Consider the following 24,917-nt stretch of genomic DNA (forward strand, 5'->3'; position numbering starts at 1 on the left):
CTGAAACTCCACCTTTGCCACTTTTTAGTTAAGACGATGGGGGATTATTTTCATACTTTAATTTCCTCATCTTTGGAACAGTTAGATAGCAGTAGAACCTACTTCACAGAATGATTGTGAGAATTAAATGGATTCCTCACTTAAGGCTCACAGAAGAGGGTTTAGTCATGAAAAGGTGCTCAATATTGTTAATATTTGTAATAATTATCAATAAGAAGCTCATGTTTCCATGTTCCTCACAAATGAACCTTCATAACTTGCAATGATACGGTTCCTTATCTCATTTCATCTTTTCAGAACTCTGTGATACTAACTCAGTTTTTAGAGTTGTTGAAAGGCATACTGCAAGTCACTCAGTACCTGTTATAAATGTGAAGCCGTCCTTTTCAGGTGCATTTCCTTAGTAACTATGGACTGCTAGCCATGCCTTTCAGGGAAGGCAAGGGCCTCAGACTATGGCCCGTGGGCCATATCTGGCCTATTGCCTCTTTTTACACCATCTGTGAGCTTAGAATGATTTTTGCATTTGTAAATCACTGGGAAAAAATGAAAGAAAAATATTTTGTGACACATTATAAAATAATTTGAAATTGAAACTTCAGTATCTACACATAAAGTTCTAGTGGAACACAGACATGCCCGCTTGTTTGCATAGTATCTATGGCTGCTTTCATGGAAGCCGCAGACATTACTATGCTATTTATGGCTACTCCCTTTAGGGGAGTTTAGGATGGAAATCAGAAATGAGGCACTCTGTGCTCTGGAGAACTGGCAGAACAGGTCTTCAGATAGATGTTTTCAGGATTTGATCTTAGGAGCCCAGTTCTTGCATCTCCTCAGATCTAGAAAAGCACTTATTTCCTTCATGGTGACATTAGTTTCTCTTGACTAGCAGAAAACCTTTGCAAAGATAAGTGCTTGATTGCGTGAACTCCCCCTTTACCAAAATTGAATATATACTGTCCTTCCCTCGCCACTTCTTTGGAGCAGTTTCTCAGAGCTATCTGAGATGCTATCTCCCAGACTATAGCCCTCATTTTGCCTAAAATAAAACTTAGCTCACAACTCTCTCATGCATTTTTTAAAAAGTTGACAGAGTGCTCTATGTACCAGCAATAGTGTGTGTCCTAAAGGACCATTTCCAGCCCCCAGGAAACTTGGTATAATGGGTGGAACGGACAGGAAGCCATCCAGTGCAGTTGGATATGAGTAGTGCTATGATACAGAGATGCACAAAATACTTGGGAAGGAAAGGATGGGTGTTTGGCTCCATCTAGGAATCAGTTCAGACTTCCAAGAGGAGGTGATAACCAAATTTTGTCAGTTGGTATCTATCTCATGCACAAAGTAGACATGTTCTATGTAACAAGTGAAACATTTAAAAACAAATGTTAAATAAAAAACAAAGCTAATACCCTTCTCTCACCACTACTCATGACTGCCTCTTCCCTGTCATATATCCTTCTGTGTCTTTGTGATTTATCTCTATGGTAATTTTTACCCTAGGACAGTCAGTATTCTGTTATAAACCTGTTTGCAGATTCAGACTTCCAGATGTCCTGAAATTTGCCTGGATGGGAAGGATTTCAAAGGTTTTGATGTTGGTCCTGGAGACGAGGGCAAGTGAGCTTTCTGATGCTTGCTGGTGGGAGAGTCAGCCTTCTGGGACCCCAGACACTCTCAGATCTTTCTTCTTGTCCTTCTCCAGGTAGAACCTCGTGACCTCTTCATGGGGGCAGACTAGGTACCAGAGCCTCCTTGTTGGACAGGCAGTATTCCTTGCTTAAGGAAGCTTGGATTTGCTAAGGCTCTTGAAAGTCTGGGAGTTTTACAATAAACATAGGCTTTAACTAGACAGTCATAAAAGCTTTTGAGCGAGCATGTTGTTCTTTGCTGCTGTAATAGACCTCTTAGGAGCTTTCTCCTCTTGTAACACCTTTCTTTAATTATCTTTTTGTTGTGGACCTGATTCCCGATATCCTCCCTTGTATCTCCATCTTGTTAGATTTTGCCTTTGCTTTAAAATCTCTGTTGACCTGGGCCTTGTGAACTCTGGTCCTCTTGTTTGCACAGAGCTTAACCAGTCCTGCAGTCCTGTAGTATCCTGTGAGTTCTCATCTTCCTCATGAGACTATGCACTGCCGGAAAATGAGCCTGAATAAAGGGGATTGTCATTTTTAGACATGTTGTGTTAAAGGCGACAGGTTGGGTACAAGTGCAAACAATGTCCAGGCAGTTGAAGGTAAGAGACTGGATCTTGGCACAAAGAGTAGGCCTAGAGATTTGGCATCACTCGAGTTGAAGGGATGATAAATCTCCTGGGCCAAGATTTATTGGGCATTTACTATCTTCTGGGCTCTCTTCTTAGTGCTTTATGTGTATTAACGCCTTTATTTCTTCATGGGCATGAGGTTGATACTGTTATTATCTATACATTACAGATGAGGAAACCAGGGCTCAGAGGGCTGAGTATGTTTAACTGACTGAGGTTATAGAGTTGCTCACTATTTGAACCCATGCAGACCAGCCCCAGGTCCAAGGAATCAGGTAGACAGAGGGAGACCCAGAAAGGAAGACACTGTGGATTACATGTTAATCCAGAAATGAAAGTATGTGGGGGAGATCTGTCATGTCTCATGGTGTGAATGTCACCCAGAGGTACCCTGAAAATAAGCTCTTGATTATTTGTCTCTAGGGGTTCAATTGATGGTACATGGATGACTTTTCTTTTTCTCCCTAATGATATCTTGGCTGGTTCTGTTTAGTCTCCTACCAGACTGTGGGCTGAGGAATGGTGAAAAGGAGACACTCAACTTCTGAGACAAGTCAGTAATTCAGGGAAAAAGGAAAAAAAAGTAGAAATAACTTAGTTTTCTATTTATCTTTTACCATTTCTACTCTTATCTCACTAAAACTCATATGAGAAACGTGAAAATTATTCGTGAAATGCCAGTAATCAAAATAATGTCTGTATTCTGCTGCTTAAACTAGGAACATATAAAGAATATGCGGATCTTGGGCGTGTGTCCTTGGTGTTGAAAATTAGGAAACACTGCCTTCAGTGTCATCAAGGCCAGCATGATGAGTGTGCTTCCAACTAGAATGATAGCTGATATTTCAGTTCTAAGTACTTTGTAAAAATTTCCATGATGGTTTTTTTTTTTAAATTTGCTCAAGGATTTCCTCTGCTCCCAACTATTTCATTGGAAGAATTCCTAGAAATTTCTGGAAAAATCAAATAGCAAATAATGGCAAAATATTTTGCAGTAAGTATATTGTTTAATGTGGCAGTTTATTTTTTAAGTTTGAGTAAAAACTTAAAATATGTCTAATTTTTCTAGAATAGTAGTAGTAGTGCAGAATAGTTTTTTTTTGTTACTATGGGGGAGAAGCTATTTTAAAAAAGTAGGTTAGTTACAGTGCAAACTCTATAAAAAGTAGCAAAAATGAAAATAGATAATACCTGACCTGTCCTAGGTGCTTAAGAAGTGAGATGAATAAATGAGAGACCAAATCAGAATTTTATAGGTGAAAAAGAGCCCAGAGAATCATCTGGCCCAAACCCATAATTTTGTAGATGTAGAAACCAGTGCTCAGGAAGTTGAGCCAACATGCCCAGAATGGAATTGCTTGCTAGTGGGCATTGCTGAATTCCTGGGCCAGGAATCTTGCCTTTTATTCTGGTATTTTCTCCACTCTATTGGTGGTTTCAAATTCTGCCTAAAATTGAAGTAAACGCTTCAAACCCAACTTTTAATTTGGTCTTCTCTCTCCCTAAGATGCCACCCTGTGGACTTACATATTAGTGTATCAAGGCAGGGGAGCCCCTAGGTACCGCTCCTCAGGCCGGGAGTGACTGTGGCTCCCAGAGTCACCTCGGTCACCTGCAATGAGCCCAGCCACCCTGCTGCTGCTGCTGCTGCTGCTAAGTCGCTTCAGTCGTGTCTGACTCTGTGCGACCCCATAGACGGCAGCCCACCAGGCTCTGCGATCCCTGGGATTCTCCAGGCAAGAACACTGGAGTGGGTTGCCATTTCCTTCTCCAGTGCATGAAAGTGAAAAGTGAAAGTGAAGTCACTCAGTCGTGTCCGACTCTTAGTGACCTCATGGACTGCGGCCCACCAGGCCCCTCCATCCATGGGATTTTCCAGGCAAGAGTACTGGAGTGGGTTGCCATTGCCTTCTCCACCAGCCACTCAAGTGCCAGAGGGGAGTGATCATCTAAGCAGAAGGTCCAAGCTGCTCTTGCTTGTGTCTGATGGAGCTTCCTGCACAAGATAACGGGAAAAATTGAGTCATAGCATTCTTGAGCCAGAACGGCCCTGACAGGCCACTGAAGGCAGTGGTTTCCTCATGTCTGTGATCAGAGAATCCTCCTGTGTGATGATGTCTGTCACAGAGGCTGCCTGGGGAAAGCAGCTAACAGAGAGGCCTCCTTGGTTGAGAGTGGTGGAGGGGGGACATCTGCTAATTGGCTCTTGACCACCCGGTAGCAGGGCTGAAGTCGCCGCATATGTCGCCACCACATATGTCCCGGCTGCAGCCTGTGCCAAGTCATCCTTTTTCTTCCCAATTCCTCTCTGTGCTTCTACTCATCCCCGCCCACTAGTATCCAGTTCTCCACACACTCCCAGGAGGAGCTTTAAAATATTTTTTTGAAAAAATGTGTTTCAAAAACGAGCTTTTACAAACATATGACAGGTCACATCTATGCTCGATGGTTTTCCATAGCCTGAAATAAATACATCTTCCACTGGCCTACCGGCCCACCTGATCTGGCCCCCTCCTGCCTCCTCAGTCTCATTGCTCATTGCTTTCTGAGTACAACCCACTGACAGTGACCTTCTCACTGTTCCATGAATACTCTCATTTCCTCCCTGGCTAAGGGCCATGTAGAACCTGCCCCAGCTTCTTATCATTTATTTCTGTCTCAGAAAGACCTTTGTCCCCAGTCCACTCCAAAGTTACTGTAGCATCACTGCTTTATTTCCCTTTTATGAGTTATTATACTTATCTTGTTGATTTATTGAGTTACTTGTTTATCCAGTTCAGTTCAGTCGCACAGTCATGTCTGACTCTTTGCGACCCCCATGGACTGCAGCCTGCCAGGCTATTACAGCTTCTCAAATGCGAAGAAAGGTATAACAGAAAAAAAGTTCCTATCTTAAGTTAACTACCTTAATATTTTAGCAGTGCTACCCTATCACATGGAGTTTGGGGTCTGATAGTGAAAGGATTTCCTGCTTGCACAGAAGTCCAGTGAGAGTAGAAAAGTGGCACTCTCGTTCTAGGTTGTGTCCAGAGTATCTAGAACAGTGCCTGATGTGCAGTATGGTTTGAAAACCCCCTTTATAACATAATCTAATTTTACCAGTTAGGAAATCACAAATGTATCCATGTCACATACTTGTCGTTTATACTGTTATTAAGTCTTCCGTAGTTAAAACTATGAAACTTATTGAGATATTTGGGTCAGATAAAGATGTAATTAAAGGTGACTCCAAAATGGTATGAAGTCTTTAGTTGTGATGCTGGACAGTGTTTGGTGGTTTAGTCATTAAGTCGTGTCTGACTCTTGTAACTCTAACCCCATAGACTGTAGCCCGCAAGGCTCCTTTGTCCATGGGATTTCCCAGACAAGAATTTTGGAGTGGGTTGCCATTTCCATCTCCAGGGGAACTTCCTGACCCAGGAATTGAACCTGAGTCTCCTGCAGGTGGTCTCCTGCATTGCAGGCAGAAGCCTGTTCAGTTGTAGGTTTCTTTACAGTCTTGCTTGGTTTTAGGAAAGGCCTTCCCTACCCCAGGTAGTAAGGTGGTGGTCTGCTGTATCTCTGTTTAACCCCACAATATGCAAGACACATGTACAAAATAGAATGATTGTTGGAATGTTCTTATAAATGGTCTGCGTGTTGCTGGCTCTGTGAAATCCTTGAACGTCTTTGGAACAGGCTCAGGTACAGCAGACAGAGCAGCAGGCTGTGCACCAAGGGTACAAAGATAAATGACATAGTCGTGTTCTCTAGGCGCTCACACCAGTGGAAACGGGAGGAGGAGATGGGTATGAACCGTGGCCTGTCTGTTCTAGGATTGACTTAGTCAGTTGAATCGTGCGTCAGTTACTCTGGAACCCTGTGAGTCACCCTGCTGGAGATAAGCCACTTGGGAAGAAGTCATACTGAGCTCATATGTGAAGGACCAGTCTTTTCCAGGAGGAAGGCTAGGAAAAGGCAGTCCAGGTAGAGAGAGGAGAATGAAGAAGGGCTTTGAGGAGCGAAGCTGTCAGTGCATCTCCCCTCCATCTCATCTCTGTATGTGGACAGTGGCTTTTTGTCTGAAAGGACAGAGCTTAGTCTCATGAAACTGAAGCAGCATCTTTTGTCATGCCCCATTTCCTCTCCAGTCCCAAGGGCAAAGGCTTCAGGAACATGATGATCAAGCAGACTTGGGCTCTGTTTCCTTTTATGCTGTGGTATCCTCGCCCCCTAACCCCAACCCCAGATGGTGACTGCACAGTGCCATAGCTACTGGGATGAGGAGAAAGTATGGGGATTTAAAAAAAAATCTGGAAAGTCATTGTGTGGCTTATTGTGGTAAGATTGCAAAGGGACTAATAGGGCTTGTTATGGCTCTTGGACTTTGTCCTTTATCCAGTGGACTGTCATTTAAGGTTATTAACAGAGGCAATATAATTACATTTTTGTTCCCAAATAGAAGATGTGGTGGCAAGATAAAGACTTGATGGGATCAGAAGAGCCAGTTAGGAGGCTCTTGTTAGAGCCAATGTAAGAGGTGATGGGGACCTGAACCAGACATTGGCTGTGAGGAAGGAGAGGATTGGAGTGGCTCCCAGACAGATGCAGGAGTCACTGAAGCTGCACAGGTTGCAGAGGCCACCCTGGGGGTGAGTGTAAAATTCTGAGGGGCAGCAGCAGGGAGGGAGGAGAGGGCATGAGGAACTGGTGGATAAGAGTAAGAGAGAGGGATCAGAGTTACGGGAGGACGAGGAGAATGAGGTTCTGGAAGCCAGGGGAGAAAGTGGTCAAGAATCTAAGCAAGTATTTTATTAAAATAAAAGCTACACTGAAATATTTGACTTTGCTTCTTGGGGAGGGATTAATTAGGAGGTTGGGATTATCATGTATGCACTACTGGATATGAAATAGATAACCAACAAGGATCTACTGTGTAGCGCAGTGAACTCTACTCAATATGTTGGAGAATCTGAAGAAAAGTATATATAGGTACGTATACACACACATATACATGTACATATATATATGTACACTCATATACACATAATGTCTATTAGTTTTTATATACCATACCTAGGGAGCCTGGATGATCTTTTCAACCATGTATCCACCTCCTTCCATCCACACAACACACCCATACTCCTGCCAAAGCAGCTTACTTATTCTTCACACATGCAGTGTTCTCTTTGCCAGAAAAACTTTTCTTCTTCTTTCCCATACCTGTCAAGAGCTCACTCACCTGAACCAGGCCCTCTTATGTTGCATTGTAACTTTTGAAATGACTACAAGATTTAAAGTGTGCTCTCTGCATTGATCCAGCCATCTTGATTATGATAATGTATTCTACAAAAATATTCGCCATATGTAATATATGTGGACAGGTATGTTTAATGGGGCATTGCATGTAACAGTAAGACTGGAAGCAACTGAAATAGATGAAACTTTGAAAAAACAAAGATACACATATACACACATGTGAAAGTCACTCGGTCGTGTCTGACTCTTTGCGACCCCATTGTCTATAGCCTGCCAGTCTCCTCTTTCCATGGAATTCTCCAGACGAGAATACTGGAGTGGGTAGCCATTCCCTTCTCCAGGGGATCTTCCCAACCCAGGGATCAAACGCAGGTCCCCCACACTGCAGACATATTCTTCACTAACTGAGCCACCGGGGAGGCCCCATGTACACACGTACTGACATGGAAAATTGGCCACTGAATGTGAACTGTGATTCTGTGTTTTAAAATAAGCATGTATGTATATTGATGTATGTGTAAAATTGCATATAGAAAATAAAATCTGAAAAAAATTCACACCAGAATATGAACAGTGGCTAGTGCATGCACGCACGTGTGTGTGTGTGTGTGTGTGTGGAGGGAGGTATTAGAGTCTAAATGTACCTTGTCCTAAAACGTTAACATCTGCTAATACTGCATAATGAGCTCACTGGTGTTTATTACTTTCTTCTTTGTATCTTACATTTTAAAAATAAAAACTGAAGAAATGTGTTGTTCAGTTTGAAATACTAAATGGTTTAGGGTCAAGCCTGCACTGATATTTATCAGGACAAAGCCCACAGAAAAGATTTTTCTCCATGTCATCTTGGAGTGGAATTTCATAAAACATTTTAATCCAGGGACAGTAGTATCTCGGCTGACAGACTGCTTCTTAATCAATGCAGCTTTCTTCTCGCAAATAAGCTTCACTGAATTTAGTGTGTGTGGTTGCACACAGCCAGTAGTAAAGGATTTGCACAGATGCTTATAGATAATCGCAATTAAATTAGTTCGACCTGTTTTTGTGTAAGTTGTTAAGTGACACCAGTTTGATTCATTTTTACACGCTCATCTTTCTGAAACTTCCTCATTGGTCTGTGTCGGGTCTCAGTTGCGGCATGTGGGACTTTTGGGGGGCGTGTGGGCTTCTCCCGTCCGGGCACGTGGGCTTCTCCTGTCGGGGCGCCTGGGCTTCTCCCGTCGGGGCGCCTGGGCTTCTCCCGTTGGGGCGCCTGGGCTTCTCCAGTTGGGGCGTGCTGGGCTTCTCCCGTCCGGGCGCGTGGCCTTCTCCCGTCGGGGCGCCTGGGCTTCTCCCGTCCGGGCGCCTGGGCTTCTCCCGTCCGGGCGCCTGGGCTTCTCCCGTCGGGGCGCCTGGGCTTCTCCCGTTGGGGCGTGCGTGCTCCAGAGAGTGAGGACTTAGTTGTCATGCCCAGCATATGGGATCTTACTTCCTTGACCAGGGATTGAACCCATGTCCCCTGCGTTGGAAGGCAGATTATTAATAGTGGACTGTGTCGGAAGTTCTATTTATATGCATATTTTTGATGGAAAATAAAGATACATAACAGTGTATGTTTGTTTTGTGGTGAACTAGGTACTATAGACAGAACAGAGTATGGCAAGAAGCTGGAGAAGGAAATGACCACGTAAGTAGACATCTTTCTGCTACTGATAAGCCTTTCTGTCTTAATCCAGTTGTAATAAAGTTTAAAATTTTGCGCGATTATAATGAAGATTCAGTTTTGAGGGGAGCAATATCATTGTTAGTTTTTTAGGAGGATACACTATAGGTGTTTTTCTTAAAAGAATTTGCTGCATAAGACACTCTAAAGTGAAGGCTGAGCCCGGATCAGACTGATGTATGCATTGGTAAATATAGAATATCATCTGCTGGGAAATTAGAGGGATTCAAAGTGAGCTTGTTTAAAATGCAGTTAAGAATCACATTATTTGCAATGGCTTTGTATTATTAGTTTGCTTCTTGGCTGGCTTTAGTCATAATATAATGAGATCAGTTAACAGGATTTTTTTAAATATAGCATCTTTTTCTGAACAATGAAACAAGACATACCAGAATAAATATAGTCCTTTTAACCTTAACTCACTTTGGAAGCTTTCATTAATGATTTACTTACCTTGAAGTTTGCTCTCAGAACAGCTTATAAAACATGTCCAAAGGTATGAGTTGATGATTCAGAAGAAAATGATTTCGCACTATCCTGTAAGTACTCAAGTAGGTTTGAATAAAATGGACGTATTTGACCATATTTTGAAAGTTGAGAAGCAAACACTTCCAGATACTCTTATGGAGAGGCACTTTTTTAATATTGATGAAAAACAGTGTCTAATAATCATCTTCAAAGTGAAAGTTTCTCAGTCATGTCCAACTCTTTGTGACCCCATGGACTATAACCTGCCAGGCTCCTCTGTCCATTGAATTCTCCAGGCCAGAACACTGGAGTGGGTAGCTGTTAGCTTCTCCAGGGAATCTTCCCAACCCAGGGATCGAACCCAGGTCTCCCGCATAGCAGATGGATTCTTTACCATTTGAAACGCCCGGGAAGCCTGTAATCATCTTATAAATGCTTAAATACAGGTATTTTTTCCTGAGTAAATATAGACTGGTGGCTTACAATACATTAGCTCATTTTCAAAGCACATGTTCCACTTGTTAAATGAGGCTTCTTTTTAGCTATCTTTTGCTGTATCATTAACACTTGGATAATAAATATTGAGTTATATATTAACTAAAATTTAGTATTCTAATTCTGTCTTCCCTGATAAATACATTGTACATGACCAGGTTTTTAAAAGTGGGAATATTGGAATCTTGTATTTCATTTTTGAATTTTTTTTTTTTTTTTTACCTAAAAAGTAATTGCTTAGTGAGGCACATGAGTTGTTCGCTTTTTTCTGTATGAAGACTCAGATAAGGAAATACAAATTTGGCATTTCTAGTTGATCAAGGGTCTGGTTTTAGAAGATGCTCATTTTTTTATTGTTAGAATTTAAACTGGGGGGCCTGCTACTTGATTCACTAAGCATTTCAGGATAATTCATGATGGCCAGTTGGGCAGATGATATGAAAACATTTTTTATTCTCAGTTGTCTGGCAGATTAATAACCCAAAAGGTCAAGTGACCATCTCCATCTCTTGGTTTCACTTTCTGGCAAGTTCTGTCCCTTCTTTCCATTCCCCAGTGTGCAGAAACCATCCCAAGTGTTCAGCTGATATAGGGGTAATCCAGGTGTGCAGGATGACACTGGTAGACCTCACCTAATGCTGTGATGCTTTTAGGCACCACTCACGTCTTTCACAATAACTGGCATTCTCTACATGCTAACTGGGTGCCAGGCACAGACGCAAGTGTTCTTATATATTACTGTGTTACAGTTCTTTTTCTTGGCCGTGTTATGAGGCATACGAGATCTTAGTTCCCCAGTCAGGGATTGAACCCATGCCCTTGGCAATGAAAGCATGGAGTCTTAACTGCTGGACTGCCAGGGAAGTCCCACTGTGTTACAGTTCTTATCTCCATTTTGCCAGTTAGAACACTGGGACTTCGAAAGGTGAAGTCAGCCTGTATCGCAGTTAAGAGCTGGGATTTGAGCCAAAACAGAAAGCACGCTCTTCACCATGACATTCTACCAGGGTGGCTGGGGTTGGATGCTGACCATCAGTGCTGCTTTGAAGGAGGGCGAGGTTGCCAGATGACTGAAAAGGGCAGGGCAGGGGGTCTGCTGGGGACAGTGCATTGATGAGAAAGTGGCGTGTGGGCAGCTTTCTTGCTCTTTTCCAGGTACGCCTACTATTACTCTGGAATTGGTGCTGGCGTGCTTATTGCCGCTTACATCCAGGTCTCATTCTGGTGTCTGGCCGCTGGAAGACAAGTACACAGAATCAGAAAACAGTTTTTTCATGCCATCATGCAACAGGAAATAGGCTGGTTTGACGTGCATGACGTTGGAGAACTTAACACCCGCCTCACAGAGTAAGTACCTGGGAGTATGTTGAACTCTGACGTGTGCTTCTTATTCTTTTAAAATGGAAGCGAGGTCATAAAATGTGTCAGGAGGTAATCCCTGGAGGTAATGCCCATCCCTCAGAAGTAATTCTGAAACTAAATTCCTTCTGAGCCTTGATCGTGCCTCATGCATCTTTTTGTTCCCAGAACCCTGGCAGGGCATGAAGAGGTCCTGCATGACTGGTAGTGAATGAGGGGTTGGACTTGCCAGACCCAAGACATCCTGTGGGAGTGAGCATTAGGGTGGCGCCATGATACTTGCTGGGGACATTCCTGAGCAAAATCCTAGATGTAAACTGATTTACCCCCCACTGAGACCAACAAACACTCAACTAGATTCAGGAGAAAAGTTCTGGTGTTCATAATCCTGATGTTTATTTCTAACACTGTTCTTTCAGTGACGTCTCCAAAATTAATGAAGGAATTGGCGACAAAATCGGAATGTTCTTTCAGGCAATGGCGACATTCTTCACCGGTTTTATAATAGGATTTACAACAGGTTGGAAGCTCACCCTTGTGATTCTGGCCATCAGTCCTGTTCTTGGCCTGTCAGCTGCTATCTGGGCAAAGGTAGGTGTGAAGCCTGTGAATCCAGGCTATTAAACTGTCTCCACCCTCAAAAAACACCCCGCAACTCCTCCAGTAGAGGCTCTTTTTGTCACATGATGACCCTGACACTGACTATGACGTTAAATCTTCTGTTCAATCTTGGTGTTAAATCTTCCGTTCACAGTCAGTGGGAATAGGCAGATGTGAGCTCACTAAGTTGTCCCCACCCAGACTCTTGTGCTGTTATTGGGGGAAGGGAAAGATGGAGCTCTCCCATCTCCTTCCCTGCCTTCATGCAGAAGGCATGCTCGGCTCTCGGAGAGCTATGTCCCCGGTAGACAGTTCCACGTTCACAAGCAGAGCTTCAAGTTCAGTGACTAACACGTAAGTCCCATTCAGTCACCATTATTAATGTCCGTGTTTGTGTAGATTTTATTTATTTTGTTGGCAGAATAGTTTTGTCAGCATTATAAATGGCTCTGTGTTTATACATACTTAAGTCCATTGGTGTGAAGACAGTTTTTTTAAAAGAGGTTTTTTCTAGCCCCTTATGCATGTACATCTGAGGTCTGTGGTTCCTTCTCTGTCACGAAAGCAAAGCAATGCAAATGGCCCTCCCCACCTCTGCAGGGAGGCCTTCCTCTTGAGACTGGGTGTGGTGTTCATTCTGAATTGATTTCCTGTGAGTGTAGGTGGCTGTGGAGAGATTGGCCTGGTGTGTAGTTTCTTAGAAAAATGAGAGACAGCGCTACACATTCACATGGCAAAAGGATGTGAAATAACGGAGGGCCAAGCAAACCCAAGCCTAACACAAAACAAATCAGGCTGTATTAAGAAATTTAAAAAACTTAACCCTGTGGGATGGATATTGTTTTGCTGTTATAAACGGTAACTGCCATTTTTTAAAGTATCTACTGTGTCAGGCAAATACATATTTTTTTCTCTTTTTTAAAAAATTTGTTGAAATGCAGTTAGTTTACAATGTTGTGTTAATTTCTGCTGCTCAGCAAAACAATGCAGATATACATATATATATGTTATTTTTCATATTCTTTTCCATTATGGTTTATCACAGGCTATTGAATACCATTTCCTGTGCTATACAATAGGACCCTGTTACCCAGATTCCACTTTTTTTAGGTTAAAAAATCCCAGGGAATTTCAGAGTATAAAATAACAACATATCTTAATCTCCCCCCAAATTAGTAAATGTTAGTTATACTTTTTGCAGTATTTAGCTATAATATTTTCTACGTATGAAGTAGAAGTTTGTAGAATATTATAGACTATTTTCCCCCTCATTTTATCATCTTATCTTCTTCAAAGGCATGAAATACATGTTCTTGTAAAGTTTAGACATCATCTCATTTAACAGAAGAAGAAATTGAAGTTCTGAGAACTCATTAATTTATTGTTCAGACTAACACAATGTTTGAATGGTGTTCTTGGGGGCTAAACTGCATCTCTGTTGACATATTTGGCAAAAGCCTTTGTGTTAATTGATTTTTCTGTTTACTAGCATGTTAGGCAGGTCAGGTGACAGATTCTTCATATCAGTATTTGCTAAAAACTGTTCTAAAATGTATTAATGTTTGTTCTAGTTAAGTTAGGGGGAAAAGCAGTAAGTTAATCTTTTAATAATTAATTTGCATTACTTCAGATACTATTTAATAAATGGATCCTTCAGTTGTCCGGTTGTCAGTCTTATTAAAAAAGAAATGAGGCCTGGTGGAGGAAGCTGCTTTGTCCCCATGATTCTGAGGCTCTCTTCTGTACCTCAGAGGCCACGGGCAAGAAGGCAGAACAGGAAGAGGCTTGGCCCCAGCAAGCTTCCTACTCCAGAAAGCCTCTTTTGATCTCTGCACGCAATTCTCTAACCCAGCCCAGAGACATGGGGTCAGCTAAGGGGCAAAGGGAGGGGAAACTACCATATCCTACTGATACAGGAGGTGGTCCAACCTTAAGAACACTTTCACTCCCTCAGGTAGCAGAAGCAGGAGCCCCAGTAACTGCAGACAAACCATGCTGACGAAAGTCATACCACAAACACTCTGAATGTAAAACTGCTGCTTGACCCACAACTCTCAGAAGTAGGTTAAGAATTATATGCTAAATCCCCAAAGGGTAAGTGCTTGCTAAAATAAAAGACTTTAAATAGGACCCAGAGTCTCCTAACATAATAGATATCACGCCCAGATTATAGTTAAAAGAAGACCACTTGTCATACCAAGAACTACGAAAATCACAACTTGAATGAGAAAAAACACTTAACTGACAAGTGCTGATATGATTCATATGTCAGTATTGTTTGGCATGGATTTTGGAATAGTCATCAGAAAAATGCTTCACTAATCGATTACAAATTATCCTAAAACAAAAGGAAATAGACAATATCAGCAGTGAAAAAGAAATTAAGAAAAAAGGACAGAATGGAATTAGATAACTGAAAGGTACAGCCGTAGAACAAAAGTCACGATGGAGGGGTTACTCTTGTTGAGTGGAGAGGACAGGATAGAGTCAGTGGACTGGAAATAGAACAATAGAAGTCGCCCAGCATGAAACAGGAAATGAAAGCGCCTCAGGGACCTGTGGGACAGTAGTCCCATATGGAACATTTGTGACCATCAAAGTCCCAAAAGAAAGGAGAGAAGTAAGGCTGAAGGAACATTGGAAGAAATAATTGCTGAGAATGTCCAAGGTTTGTGAAAGGTAAACCTTCAGCTCCGAGAAGCTAAGCTAACCTCAAACAGGATAAACCCAAGGAAATCCATGCTAAAGCACATCATAGTTAAATCACTGAAAACTAAAGACAAAGGAAAAAGTTGAAATTGGCTAAAGATGAACAGCACATTACCTATAGGGAACACCAATTTGAATGACAATATATTTCTTATCTGAAACCATTAAGACCAGAAGGAAGTGGCGAATTATTTTTCAAGTGCTTAAAGAAAAGACCTGTCAACTGTGGATACTTGGTTGAAGTATTTTTTAGGAATGATGGGGGAGATGAAAACATTCCCAGATCATGGAAGACTACAGAGGAACTTTGCATTAGCATACCTCCTATTAAAGACTGGCTAAATAAAGTTCTTCAAACAGAAGGAAAGTGATATAAGACATATTGGAGCATCAGGAAGGGAAAAGGAACAACAGAAAGAGCAGGAATTTGAGCCTTTCTTTTTTTCTTTTTTTTTGGGGGCCTTTCTTTTCCCAGGAGATTTCTAAATCATATTTGGTGATTGAACCCAAAATTATAAGCGGTAAAATGTTGATGCCAGTAGATTTTTATGTCATCTATGAATATTGTGATATCCAGAACAACTAAGATGAAATAGTGATTAAAGAAATCTATTTTGTAAGTTCTGAGCTCCTGGAAAAGAATTCTCCAGGCACAGTCAACTTTTACTGGAAAAATTTACTGGACATTTAAAGAGGAATTGACACCAATTTTATACAATCTCCTCTAGAAGAAGGAAGACTTTATCTGCTTTCCGCAAAAGTGGGAACTCTTGCTCTGTGAAAATCATGTAAAGGAGATGAAAAAACAAGCTACAAGCTGGGAAAAAAGTAACATGCACATCACATATCTGACAAAGGATTAGTCTTTATCTAATATATAAGGAACTCTCAAAATTTGATAGTTAAAAAAAAATCACCAAAACTACTATTTAATTGAAAAACCTGTAATCACTTTTAAAAATCCAGATACATATTAGAATTATCTTGGGAGTTTTTGAAAACTACCAGTGCCCAGGTATTGCTTTTTTCCTCCAGAGTCCCAGATATGTTTCTCATAAGCCACCATGTTTCAAAACCACTGGACTGTATAATGATCTTTAATTTTATTCAGTTTGTTTCACTTTCTATTTCTTATTCAGTGCTGGCATATCATTTGGTTTATGTTTTCCAATTTCTCCATCTCTCTCTTTTTTTTTTTAATGTTCTTTCTCAAGCCTTTTTCAAGCATAGTAGAAAAGCTTTTGTCTACGTATATATAAATAGTATGTATATTTTTTAGAAAACTTATAAACTTTTGCCTAACTGAAAAAAATTGCTGACATTTTGATTCCACTTGTTTGACTTAGTATAAATAGAATGCTAGATTTCTAATTAAAAAATAAATATGCCACAAGCAACAAAGGTTTGCTGTATAGCACAGGGAACTATAGTCAATATCTTGTAATAACCTGTAATGGAAAATAATCTGAAAAATAATGTGTGTTTATGTATAACTGGATCACCTTGCTGTGCACCTGAGACACTGTAAGTCAGCCATACTTCAATAAAAAATATATATATTAAGGGAAAAAGACAACCCCGAATGAACCAGTTAGAGAATGGGCAGAAGAGATAAACAGACGTCATCAGAGAGGTTATACAGGTGGTAGGTCAGCACATGAAAGGTTGTTTAACGGCATTAGTCGTCAGTGAAAAGCAAATTAAACTGCAACGAGATACCATTATGCATCTACCAAAATGGCTAAAATAAAAGTGAAACCCCAAATGCTGCTGAGACGCAGAGAAACAGGGTCACTCATGTATTTTTGGTGGGAGTGTAAAGTGGTACCCAACCTGAAAAAATAGTTTGTGATTTCTTACAAAGCGAAACGTGCAATTACCATACAATCCAGCAGTTGTATTGGACATTTATCTAAGAGAAATTATGTTCATGTATTCACTCAATCTGTATTCAGGTGTTCATAGCAGCTGTATCAGTAATAGCCCCAAACTGAAACAACCCCAGACACTCTTGAACAGGTTACTGGTTGAGCAACTGTGGTACATCCAATGATAAAAAGGAAAGTAGTACTGATACACACACAACCTGGATGAGTCGCTAGAGATTTGTACTTGGTGAAAAAGGCCAGTCCTGAAAGAATCATACACCTTATGCTCCATTTATATAATATTTTTGAAATGACAAAATAACAGGCAGAACAGTTTAGTGGTTTTCAGGTGTTTGGGATGGTATGGAGTGGGGAGAAATGAGGAGTAGGAAAGGAGGTGGCTGTGGCTACAAAAAGCAGGACTGAGGGATCCTTGTGATGGAGTTGTTCTGTATTGTGACTATCGTCACATGAATCTAGCAGATGATAACATTGCTTGGAACTAACACACACACACACACACACACACACAAGTGCATGTAAAACTGGTAAATCTGAATAACATTGAATTAATGTTGTGTTAAATTTCTGGCTGGGATCTTGTTCTGAAGAGATGTTGGAGATGATGTTGTTTGGGGAACACCAGATAAAGGGTTTATGGGATCTGACTGTCTTCCTTAGAACTGGCTTGTGTCTACAATTATCTCAGAATAACAAGTTTAACAAAATAAAGCATGTATAAATTATCCCAAACAAAATGAAATAAAGACCTACACTGAACTGGAAAAAAGGGACAAAGATGAAGGTCAAAACATCTGTCATGGTCAAAACTATTGCTTCTGAATGTATTGGTTTCAACAATATATAGTGGCCTGTGTTAGCTTTTAACTTAAAGGAATAACAATTTCATGTGTCTGGCACTAGTACAATTAGGCTTTGTTAAAAAAAAATTAGCAGCCTTTGGAAGAAGGGATGAGTTAGTGAAATTTGATATCGTTTAGGTGGGTGATTATAATAATGGAAGTATCACCGTTCTGTTATTTTATATTAGAGGAACAGTAAAGTTCAATTTTCACATCTCTGAGAGTATTTGAAAGTGTGTTTTTTCTTTCAACAGACATTATCTGTTAAAAAATAAAACACTTCATGAACATTCTACCGTAGTCTTGCCTAAGGATATGCTTATCGTTATGGAAGGTCATAGAGAAGCCAGGTTTATTGAATCAGTTGGAATGGTACTTGATATTTCAACAATAAATTAGAATAGCACATTTTGAAACTCCTCATTCAAAAATAGTTCTGCTAATCTTCTGTTGTCAGCTGCTGCTGGTGTGGTTGATGGCTGAGGTTTTCAACAAGAGCAGAGAAGCAGAGCTAAACTGTACTGTAGGCACCTCTTGCCTTATGCAGACCTGCTTGTTCAGGGATGACAGTGATCTCCCTGGGTCAGGCCCAGCGCTGGGAGCAATTCTGGCAGATGTGATAGGGCAGCCCTAGGCAGGTCATTCTGAGAGGTCAGGAAGGTCTAGAGCATCGGTGGGTTGTTGTTTGGGGAACCAAAGAGGAAGGTGCACACCGTACAACATCTGCCATGGAACCTGGTTGGTAAAGGTTCGTTTCCCTCAGCCACCCATTCCTGCATCTGCCGTAGCTCCTTTACATTCGCACGCAGCAGAGGGAGAAATGCGCTCTTAAAGTCAAAACAGCTTTGAACTGTTTATAAGAAGGCATAGACTGTTTTTATAATAAGAAGGCATAGAACTTTTTCTGACAAGAAGGAATAGGCTGTTAGTACTTATACAAATGAGTCCACAGATGCTATAAATTATTTATTGAAAGAGTATAATATATTTACTCAGAATTTGATTTGAATTCTTGTGTGCAATATTTAGATGGTTGACTAGTCAAGCATTTCAGGTAAAAATAGTGGTCCTTTGCCCTCGTCAGTTGACTGAGTTTTACTCACAGGGCCCTCTGGGATTCCACACATGTCGGTGGCTGGTTTTAGAGAGAGATTCACTCCAGTGGCCGTTGATTCATGCTGTGAAGCCTTAAATCCTGGATATTGCACTTACTAGCAAATGACTTGACCTCTTTCTCGCTCCATTTCCTCATGTATTGAGGGGGAAGTAATGCCTACTTCTTGGTACAATTGAGAAGAATCGGTGAAGGAGATCCTGTGTATGTAAAGGACCTGGTACTGTTCCTTCCAGAGAACAGATGCTCAGGGACCAAACAGAAAAACCAAAGAGCGTCCATAAAAGAGGCCTCCATGGTGCCCTAATGTGGTGCTGAGAAACCCTGCTGGAAGGAGCTCTGCTTCCCTGCCATTTGAAACCTCCCTGAGGTCCTGTCACTGCACAGTGCTTGGTCCCTGTGTTCTCCTGGCCTCCTACCTTGGAATTTCTGAACCAGAGGATACTTAGCAATTGCTATGTTGAGTCCACCTATTTTTTGATATACTGCCCCATTTTCTGTATTTATTAATGTTTAGAGTATACACTTTTTTTAAGATGTAAAATCTCCCCCAAAGTCCCAGATTTATTTATTTGTATGAGAATCCATGGAGTATAGTGAGAAAGTTGAAATTTTACTCTATTATATACCATCTCAGTCCAAAAAGAAATGGCTATAATATGTATATTAGCAAATAGGACTTCATAACCAAAGACGAGTAAAAGACTTATATACAGTACAGTATACTATGTACCAGCAGCATTTGTGCACAAAAGGTAAAATTAACTTGTTAAAAATTTTAAATTATCTGCAATTGCATTTTTAAACAGATACTGTCTTCATTTACTGATAAAGAACTTTTGGCATATGCAAAAGCTGGAGCAGTAGCTGAAGAGGTCTTAGCGGCTATTAGAACTGTGATTGCATTTGGAGGACAAAAGAAAGAACTTGAAAGGTTTGAGTCTCCTTTTTTAAGTTGGTAGAGATGTTAAATTCTGTCATCTTAAATGCCCTTCAGGTTGAAGGTGATGATTATAAGGTATTCTCTGATGTATATGTTTCCTTAAACAGCTTCTTGGATATATTACAGCATAGTTAATGTTCTGGAGAAGTTGTGATTCTAATTGTTGTAATTCTTCTTATATCTGCTAATTCAAAGTGTTTTCTAGAGTCTCCTAGGTGGGTAGTGAGATAAAATAATTTCTTAAGGCTGAAACATAATTAATATCTCTGATGATAATTTTTCTCCTCAAGTTAATTCTTGATTCTCTATGAATGAATATTTTGTGGTAGATGGATGGGGTTATTAAGTCAAAATAATGGTTACTTCTGGGGGAGGTGAGGGGTTGGTGATAAAAGCGGGGCACATGGCAGGGGCATCTTGATTCTGACATTGTTGTATTTCATGACCTCAGCTGTGCTTACATGAGTGCTCACTGTATACTCTTTAAAATGTACACACTGTGTTTGGAGTGTACTTTTCTCATATGATATATTTCATACCCATAAAGATATCCTCTGAGAGAATTTGTGATGGCTATGTACCTATCATAGTTCAGAGGAAAGGAATATCTATGCTCTATCTCACTTTTTGCGAAGGTTTTTGCTTTTGCCTTAACATGAGTCTGACTAGAAAATGGGAAGTCTTGCTTCATTGCCTTGCAAATAACCAGTCAAATGAAGCCGCTCTTCTCTTGGAGCTTAAATTCTGGCAGGGGGAGGGGACAGATACAAACAACCACAGGTCAACAACATAATGTACCAGTTGGGGTAAAATTGTTTCAGTTCAGTCAGTTCAATTCAGTCGCTCAGTTGTGTCCAACTCTTTGCGACCCCATGAATCGCAGCACGCCAGGCCTCCCTGTCCATCACCAACTCCCAGAGTTCACTCAGACTCACGTCCATCGAGTCAGTGATGCCATCCAGCCATCTCATCCTCGGTCGTCCCCTTCTCTGTTAGAGTCATGGGGGTACTGTTTCAAGAGTGTATTCAGCAAAGTACTTTCTAAATAAATGTCTGAGTTGACACAGAATGAAATTTTGAACTTTGCGTTCATTTCCAGTTTTTCTCAATGGAGAGGTGTATCAGAAAAAGAATCTGTTTACCAACATGGGGCGACAAATCTTATCTGATTCTGCCTAGTTATTGCACCAAAGGAAAGCATCTCTCCGTAGAAATCAAATTTGCAAGCCTCACCTTCAGGTGCTGCTAGAGTTTGAATTTATAATACTGTGAGGACCAAGGAGCTCTCTCTTCCTAAAGCTGAAGGTTTCACATTAAAAATGAATCGGAGTCTAGTGGTAGCACTAGGGTGTTGGGTAGAAGAAATTTAAAAGTTGCTGAAAATTCGTGAACTAAGCAGCTAAATTAAAAGTTAGAAAAAGAATAACAGAAGGAAGTATAAGAAGGATAAAGGATTAAGAGCAAAAACATTTTAATAGAAAATAAAGATAAAGAAGCAAAGGGTTGACAAAAAATCATTAACTAATTTTTATGAAAATATGGATAAATAATGAAGTAGTATTTTGCAGGTTAAATCAGGAACAAAATGCAAGAGAACAATGGAAAACGTTGCTACAGATTTTTAAAAATTTATTTTAAGAATTACAGTTTTATACCAGTAATTAAAAATCACTGATGAGATAGATGACATCCCAGAAAAATATAGGTTAAAATTCTCACTTAAGATGCAAACTTGAGTAGAACCATAATCATTAAAGGAATTGAATCCAGTTTAAAATCTCCATCTTTTGCCTTTCATATACATACACGCATAAACATGCCAAAACCCCCCAGGTCCAGATAATTTTCCAGACAGACTTTACCAAAACTTCAAGAAAGAGATAACCCCATCTTACAGAGATTGTTTGTCTGAGAGAATGAAAAAAACTGAGTTCATTTTATGAGGCTAGTATAACCTTGACATCATTACAAGAGAGCAGGTTTATGAGAAAGGAAAATTATAAGGCAGTTTCATCTAATACATAGATGCAGAAAGTCTAGATAAATTACTTGCTAAATGAATCAATGTGAAAACTGTCATCAGATTTAAAAAAAATTTCTGAACCTGATGGCTTGATCCCATAAGTGCAAAGATGATTTAACTTAGGAAATCCATGAATATCATTAACCACATTAGTAGATTGGAAGAAAGACATTTTGTTTTGATGGATGAGGTAAAAGTATTAATTACAGATGACTCATGACAAAAACTTTCTTAATTTAATAAAGAATATGTACCAGATACCTACAGGAAATTTTATTAAAGGGTAAAATGTTAATAGCATTTCTTTAAAATAATGAAACAATATGTCTGCTAACATCATTTCTATTTAGAGTTGTACTGGTACAAGATAATAAAATTAAGGAAAAAATAAGAGTAAGAATAATAAAAATAGAAAAGTTATTAGGTTGCTAGACAAAAAGCAAAGCTGTCATTCTGTATAGAGTATGTGATTGTCTACACAGCAAGTCCAGTAACAGTGTAATAAGATCTGCAGACCAGCAGTGTACGGGAAGGCCTGTGGGTACCCGATGACAGTTCAGGGGTAAACATGGCATTCCTGTGAACAGCAGGGAGCAGTTAGAGAACATGTAGTATTCCGTCAGTTCTAGGATGCACATTTTTCTCTTGCAATTCATCATCTCTGAAATAGAGACAAATCCTATAATCAGAGCCATCTTACAATTGCTGTGGGTCTGGATAGAGAAGCTGAGTTCTTGCAGGAAGGATTTGTGTTTGCTTCTGCCACTCACTGGGGGCACTATTAACCTGAGCCCGTGTACATTATATTCTTTGCCTAGGAGTTTTTGACCACACTGGTGAATTCATATTTTTCAGACCTGTATAAGCATTGCCTTTTATGGTTCCAGTTCCCAGGGGACATGTTTCTTTCCCCCCACCCTTCATCTGTTGTCAAGGCTGAGACAAGCAGGTTCTCCTGCTGCCACTTTCCATGGTGCACATGCTTATTATGTTGAGGCTGTAGCCTTTTGGGTCCCTGCTGTATATGGAGTGTTCTATTAAACTCCTTTATTACTGTTGCATAAAATAACACGATTATAATACTTCTTGATTAATGGCATCCAAAATTGAAGAACATGATAATTTTAGAAGATATTATTAGCAGTGAAAAACTATAATGATGTATAACCTGGATGTAAGGAGGGAAAGGTGTCAAGTCCGATATTCAAAACTTAGATAAATCTTATTTTAGTTCACTGAAAGTTTAAAGGACTTGAAAGTATTTTTTAATGGAGAGATCTAAGTAACTAGATAGTGATTACAGCCATGAAATTAAAAGACACTTACTCCTTGGAAGGAAAGTTATGACCAACCTAGACAGCATATTAAAAAGCAGAGACATTACTTTGTCAACAAAAGTCCATCTAGTCAAGGCTATGGTTTTTCCAGTAGTCATGTATGGATATGAGAGTTGGACTATAAAGAAAGCTGAGCACCAAAGAATTGATGCTTTTGAACTGTGGTGTTGGAGAAGACTCTTGAGAGTCCCTTGGACTGCAAGGAGATCCAACCAGTCCATCCTAAAGGAGACCAGTCCTGGATGTTTATTAGAAGGACTGATGTTGAAGCTGAAACTCGAATACTTTGGCCACCTGATGCGAAGAGCTGACTCATTTGTAAAGACAAGGATGCTGGGAAAGATTGAGGGCAGGAGGAGAAGGGGACGACAGAGGATGAGATGGTTGGATGGCATCACTGACTCAATGGACATGGGTTTGGGTGGACTCCGGGAGTTGGTGATGGACAGGGAGGCCTGGCGTGCTGCAATTCATGGGGTTGCAAAGAGTCAGACACGACTGAGCGACAGAACTGAACTGAAGTAATTAGATACAGGTTTTTTTGTTTTGTTTTTTTACAGAAGATAGTGATCAACTTTTTAACAAGCAAGTGGGTTTACACAGTTATATATAGAATTATTTCTTCAGAAGATGTTATTTACTGGACTGTGTCTTTGAAAGGTCCCCTAGAAAATTGGAAATTATTGGAAATTAGTTTTTCATGAATATCAGGAGTAGACTCAAGACTACAGCCTGATGGCCTAAGGTTCTCTCCAGCTTGGCCGTTTCTGGAACGTTCAGTTCATTTGGCAAATTTATCCAGCATCTACTATCTGCCAAGCACTGTGCTAGACTCTGGGTTTTCACTTGTATATTGGCAGTGAGTGAAAGTCGCCTATTCGTATCCGACTCATTGTGACCCCATGGGCTATAGCCTGCCAGGCTCCTCTGTCCATGAAATTTTCCAGGCAAGAGTATTGGAGTGGGTTGCCATTTCCTTCTCCAATCTTTGAATAAAAAATAGAAAGAAAAATATCTTTGTTAATCAGTGCTCAGGCTGATTTCTTTATACATTCTAGCATTCTTCATATATTGAATCCTGGCATTCTTATAGAGTTTTAATTCTGGTATTAAACTGATTCAATTAAACAGTGTTTTTTTTTTTAAGTTGATACAAATAAGTAACCAGGTCTTCAAAAATTATAATAAACTTTCAAAACCAAAGTAGACCTCACTGGATATTTTCTTTTAACATCAAAAAGCTTCAAAATCAATTGTCTGTTAAACAAAATGAAAATTTAGAAATGTTTTCTCAAAATATGGATATAATTATGTTAAACCCTCCAGAATATGACAGAAATACTTTTCTGAATTTTATTCAATTTTAATTTTACTTATGCGTTAGGTGATGTTTTTTGGTATTCATATCAGAATTTCCTTGAAAAGCTATTTCTATTGACTATTTCTTATAATGATTATTCAAAAAGTAAATGTAAAAGTGTTTTAAACAGTTGAAAACCTAAGAAAAGGAAGTTTCAGGTCATAATCATATTCCTCTGTTTAAGTTTTCAGATAATTCCTAATGCTTGATCAGTTTGTATTTAGAACACTACACTTACCTTCCCTGTTGATGCGAACCTTGTGAAAGACTTAGCACATTTCCTCAGGCTCTGAGTTACAGGAAGTCTGTATGTCTGTGGACATCTTGATATGCTACTTTATCTTTGCCTTTTTTGCCCTCATATGATCCCTGGTCAGAATAATAAGGTGGAAAAAAAGAGAAGGAAGGGAGGGAGGAGAGCAGGAAGGAAGAAAAAAATCATCAGAGACATGAATTAAATCTTGAATTGTTTAAACGTGTTTTGAAGGAATCAAAGAATGTGCTGATGAGGGTGAGCAGAACAAGTGTACCTTAACCATGGTGGTCAAGGAAGGCATGCGTGTTGG

General features: G+C 40.0%; 1 protein-coding gene across 6 annotated transcripts in view; it reads left to right on the forward strand.

Annotated features, from left to right (window-relative positions):
- The window catches only part of ABCB1 (ATP-binding cassette, sub-family B (MDR/TAP), member 1), a 101,642-nt gene that overhangs the window by 21,245 nt on the left and 55,480 nt on the right, over window positions 1-24,917 (forward strand). For 4 of the 6 annotated variants that reach the window (XM_042248304.2, XM_042248303.2, XM_042248305.1 and 1 more), the window contains 4 exon segments: window positions 9,125-9,176; window positions 11,331-11,522; window positions 11,954-12,125; window positions 19,498-19,622. In XM_042248304.2, the coding sequence (XP_042104238.1) occupies window positions 9,125-9,176; window positions 11,331-11,522; window positions 11,954-12,125; window positions 19,498-19,622 (541 nt within the window). 6 annotated transcript variants of the gene reach the window in all.

This window comes from Ovis aries, chromosome 4, assembly GCF_016772045.2.
Source record: "Ovis aries strain OAR_USU_Benz2616 breed Rambouillet chromosome 4, ARS-UI_Ramb_v3.0, whole genome shotgun sequence".
In the NCBI taxonomy this organism is placed as follows: Eukaryota; Metazoa; Chordata; class Mammalia; order Artiodactyla; family Bovidae; genus Ovis; species Ovis aries.